Source organism: Lutjanus erythropterus, chromosome 9 (assembly GCF_056507025.1).
Source record: "Lutjanus erythropterus isolate fLutEry1 chromosome 9, fLutEry1.hap2, whole genome shotgun sequence".
In the NCBI taxonomy this organism is placed as follows: Eukaryota; Metazoa; Chordata; class Actinopteri; order Lutjaniformes; family Lutjanidae; genus Lutjanus; species Lutjanus erythropterus.
Genome location: NC_139325.1, coordinates 12,954,260 through 12,959,115, shown reverse-complemented (window position 1 = coordinate 12,959,115; position 4,856 = coordinate 12,954,260). Strand labels below are relative to the sequence as shown.

Sequence of the window (4,856 nt, the reverse complement as noted above, 5' to 3'; positions counted from 1 at the left end):
AGTGAGAGAGCGAGAGAACGAGAGAGAGAGAGAGAGAGAGTGAGAGAGTGTGAGAGAGTGTACATGTTTTTTGATGTGGGAGTAAACCGGAGCACCCGGAGGAAACCCATGCAGGCACGGGGAGAACATGCCAACTCCACACAGAAAGGCCGGTCTGACCTTCTAGCTGTGAGGCTACAGTGCTAACCACTGCGCCACCGTGCCGCCCAGAGAGAGAGAGAGAGAGAGAGAGAGAGAGAGAGTGAGAGAGAGAGAGAGAGAACGAGAGAGAGAGCGAGAGAACGAGAGAGAGAGTGAGAGAGAGAGAGAGAGTGAGAGAGAGAGAGTGAGAGAGAGGGAGTGTGTGTGTGTGTGTGTGTGTGTGTGTGAGAGAGAGAGAGTGTGTGTGTGTGTGTGAGAGAGAGAGAGAGAGAGAGAGAGAGAGAGAGAGAGAGTGTGTGTGTGTGAGAGAGAGAGAGGGGGATAGAGTGTAGGTAAGTAGAGGGTAGGAAGGTATGGTAGAGTAGGTAGGGTCTGTATGTAAGTAGGGTAAAGTAAGGTTGGGTAAGTAGGTAGGTAGGGTAGGTTGGTAGGTATGGTAAAGTAGGAATGGTAAGGTAGGTACATGTTTTTGATGTGGGAGGAAACCGGAGCACCCGGAGGAAACCCACGTATCCACAGAGTTGGATTACTCCTTTTCTTCAATTGTATTAAATAAACTTATAAAGACTTGAAATTCACACTATTACACATGAAAAATGAAATGTGTTATCATTTGAATGTGTAAAAGACAATTGCCATGGACAAGAACAAGTTAACTGAATTCAAGTTAGAGGACTGAAGATTCAGATAAAAAGTCTACTTACCTCTAAAAATAATACTTACCCCCATCTGCTGCCCTTCCTTTCAGTCCTAACGGAGACTGTCTCAGTCTGGGTGCTGCATGCAGGATGCGTGCTGTGGTGGACATGCTCAGTTGGGCTGCTCATCCCATTAGGTCTAATGTGGACAGTCTGGGTACAATAACTTGCTGCTGCTGGAGGTGGCTCCACCTCAATCACTTTCTCGGATGCGCTTTCTTTCATGACCTGAGCTCTTATCGTAATCTGAGTCTTCAGGATCAGGCATCTTCCTCTTGACTCCTGGTGAAATGGATCTCTGTGTCTGACTGCTGCATAAGGTGGATGGACTTCTGTAGCTTTTCTGGAACTTCCCTCTGTCATTGTGTGATGTTACAAAGTGGTCAGAGCCTGTTTGTTGATGTCTGACATTCTCAATATCAGCCATCTTTTTCTTCATCTGATCAGGAACATGGGCAGTGTGGGTAGAGAAGTTGCTGCTGCTGCAGGTGGGTCTACTAGTGTCGCTTGCTCTGACCCTCTTTGTCTCATGGCCTGACCTCTTGTCAGAATCAGAATCTTCATCATGAGGTGTCTTCCTTTTAATCCCTGGTAAAACGCAACTCTGGGTCCCGCTGCTGCTACGTGAGGTGGATGGACTTTCGTAGCTTTTCCGGAACCTCTTTCTGTCATCATGTGGCTTGTCGTTGTGGGCAGCGTCTGTTTGTTGATCCCCCAGATCTTCACTGTCAGGCATCTTTCTCTTAGTCCCTGTCCCGATGTAACATTGGGTCTTGCTGCTTGTGGAGGGATGTGTACTTTTGTGGTGGAGGGGCTGAGGTGGGTGGATCTTCACAGCAGCGCTATCCTGTTTGCTCTTGGTTTGATCCTTCTTGTTCCAGGTGCTGGAGTGTAGGTACTCCAGCACCTGACGGGGTGAGATCCGTTTGGTGGGATCGAGGTGAAGCATTCCTTTGAGCATGTCCACAAATGTGTGCAGCTGAATCCTTTCTGCAGGATTATCAGGATCGGTGGGCCGGATCTGGAACATGAGTAAACAACAAAAAAGATCAGAGGTATCTTCAGTCACCTCCTGGAGTGAATAAAACCCCTCCAGGAGAGTTTTGAGTCAACTGTATTTTTGTTTTAGTACTTTTTTACTGTGAATGATTCTAAAGAAAACTTACATGTCGGAGGTCATCCAGTGACGATAACTTAATCATTCTGGTCTCCGTTGGTAAAATCTGTGTGTCAAGGTGAAACTGCTCTGGTGTCTGAACAGACAGCATTGTTGTTAGCAATGACATTCAGAGTACAACATAAACAGGCAGACAAAAACAAATATTTTACAGTCTGAAAGGGGAATATTTAAAGCCATCAGGGGTTTGTGGGAGTAAAACATTGGAATTACAAGGAAAGGAAGACAGACAGCAGTGGAGAAGAAGTGGCACATACCTTGAGTTTCCAGAGACAGGTAGTGGACTTCTCATCTCTCTGGAAATAAATACGAGTCTTCTGTCCACGGCTGAGCAGGTCATCGGATGGTTGACCCTGAGTTTCTACTATGTACTTTATCTGAGGATACAACACAACATCAAGTCAGAATGGGAGTCTAGGTCAAGCACTTTTTATAAGTTTTAACTGTTTCTATACTGTGTTGATTTCCATTTCCATAAACCACTGAGTAATACTTTACATGAAACAAATATTTTTCATGCTAACTTTTATCAGTAAAACAGCAAACACACTGAATAGCAGGGAATAGGTAAAATATAACTACATAACATTTTCACCATATATCAGAGGTGGGAAATAAAGTAGAAATACTTGTTACTGTACTTAAAGCTACTATAAGGAACTTTTATATTTTGTTGATTTTAGAGCCCCTAGTGGAACAAAGGTAGTAGTGTTTCACCATTAATGACCACAAAATATAACATCAAAAATGAAATTATCCAAACAAAAATCCACGTCTTCCTTTTAACTGTGTGACGTACTATTCACTGTAACAATGCCTGTGAAAATGTAAACAGAGGCTTGTTTCATCTGATTTTACAGAGGATTTGATAATAACTATAAGAAAACAGCCGATCGGATGGTCTTGTTTGCTTACGTAGGTCATATAGAGACATCAGTATTACACTGAGACCGTTTCATAACCAGTTACAGTAGCTCTAAGTGGAGTTTTCAGATTTATTAAAGAAACCCAAACCAGGCACTCCAAAAAATAAATGGTTCTGAGTTTTTTTCAGTTTTTTAGTATCTGTACTTTACTTGAGTATTTTTCTGACATTTTGCATTTTGCATTTTAAAGATCCAGTGTATCAGATTTATATGGATGTATTGGCTATACTGTATTTACTGTAAACAGTGTGTGCACTTTTGCCACTTCTGCTGTATATATACACTCAAGTAAACCAGATGATACTGGTTGTTTTAATAAAAAACAAAACAAAACATAGAACAAACTTGAAGTAGTACTTACAACGTCATAGTCGCTTTTGCCAGGGTAGAGCATAGTGCCGAGGCACAGAGTCGCAGCTATACAGCCTAGAGACCACATATCTATGGCCTGTGTGAATGGAAGGCCCAAGATAATCTCTGGAGACCTGAGAGAGGACAAACAATGATTGTAATTTAATCTAAGAGCCATTCTAATCAGGGTTTAGTTAAATTAAGTTTAAAATGAGTAAATCCAGATTTAAAATTCATCATAAACCTTGAATGGTTTGAGTTTGTACTTAACTTTCTTCAAGGAGTGTGTTTATTTTGCTCAATCCATCTACAAAATGGCAGCCATTTTAAAAGCCTAACCTAAAGCTTTGGTGCAACAGAATTAAATTAAATCTATGTTTAGAGTAAAAAAAAAAAAAATCTTTCTTAATTTTAGTTTAAAAGTTTGGTACAACATAACTTAAGTTTAACCATCATTCACTTGAATTTAAAAATGAATCCTTGTTGCTGAAACACAGCGTAAGACGTCAAATATGGTTTCAGTTACGTACCTGTATGGGCGAGCTTGGAGGTACGCTCCTGGCTTGGCAGACGACACGTTACAGGCCAGGCCAAAGTCGATCACTTTAACTCTGTAGGGCTCCTGTGCATGATTCACCAACATCACATTCTCCAACTTGAGGTCTGCATGTATCACGCCGATGGCCTTCAAGTGGTTGAGTGCATTGGCGATCTGAAAGGTTATCAGAGTCATTCATTTAATAATAAGGTCAGCAATGTACAAACATTATTCATTTTTATGCTGTTAAATAATGCATAAAGAAATGTAGTGTAGCACATACCTGCATGACAACAGTCCTTATGTCCTTCAGAGGGAGAGGCTGGAAACGTCTTTCACACATAAAGTCAAAAAGGCTTTTGTCCAGCTCTTCAAACATGAGGCAAGTGCGTTGCCTGTCGCTGAAAACCTGGTACCATCGAACTATGTTGCATTTGTCCGGGTCCAGCATTCTCAGTTTTGCTAGCATTTTCACCTGGGGATACATATGACATTGATTCACATTAACAAACCATTACATAATTGCTGATATTTCTTCAAATGCAGTAGATGGAAGCACTGTAAAGAACATGGTCAAAAATGGTACGTTTATTTTCCTACCTCTGCTTGTGACTGTGCCTCATAACGTTTGCCAGGCTTCATTATTTTGATGGCTACTGTCTGATTGTCGCCCACCCTCGCACATTTTGCGACTGTACCGTAGGAGCCTTGTCCCAGAATAGACTGCACCAGGTACTTGGAGGATGTGGAGGTGAGACAGCTTCCGATGACTATCTGGTCATCGTCGGCAGGCTGAGTGGATGACGTTGTTGAAGCCATTAGTGGGTTGGTCACCTGCTGCTTAAAACTGAGAGGAAAACAACAGAGGTTTAAGAGTTAGTCACAATATAAAACAATCACAATCATATTTCTATCAAAATGTAAAACTGAAAAAGCTGAAGTCAAAAAGTTTTGAGGCAACTTGCTTCACAAGATTTCTGAGTTTTGCGGCACTCAAACTCTTCAGTTTTGAAAAAGTTTTACCA

General features: G+C 41.7%; 1 protein-coding gene across 1 annotated transcript; it reads right to left on the bottom strand.

Annotated features, from left to right (window-relative positions):
* Positions 1–1,032: 1,032 nt before the first annotated feature.
* LOC146321132 (homeodomain-interacting protein kinase 2-like) lies at positions 1,033–4,650 on the bottom strand. Its single transcript, XM_084725827.1, has 7 exons — positions 4,432–4,650; positions 4,115–4,306; positions 3,824–4,005; positions 3,304–3,427; positions 2,274–2,393; positions 1,993–2,092; positions 1,033–1,856 (listed from the first exon to the last, which is right to left on the bottom strand). The coding sequence occupies exons 1-7, from the start codon at positions 4,648–4,650 to the stop codon at positions 1,033–1,035; spliced, it is 1,761 nt and encodes a 586-aa protein (XP_084581953.1).
* Between the last annotated feature and the right edge of the window lie 206 nt (positions 4,651–4,856).

Bases quoted from the DNA above. Each gene is read 5' to 3' on its own strand.
- LOC146321132 (XM_084725827.1), bottom strand. From the start codon at position 4,650: ATGGCTTCAACAACGTCATCCACTCAGCCTGCCGACGATGACCAGATA. The intron at 2,394-3,303 runs GTAAGTACTACT...TTGTATCCTCAG, and splicing joins GCAAAAGCGACTATGACGTT to ATAAAGTACATAGTAGAAAC. The intron at 1,857-1,992 runs AGAATCATTCAC...TGTTCCAGATCC, and splicing joins CCGACATGTAAGTTTTCTTT to GGCCCACCGATCCTGATAAT.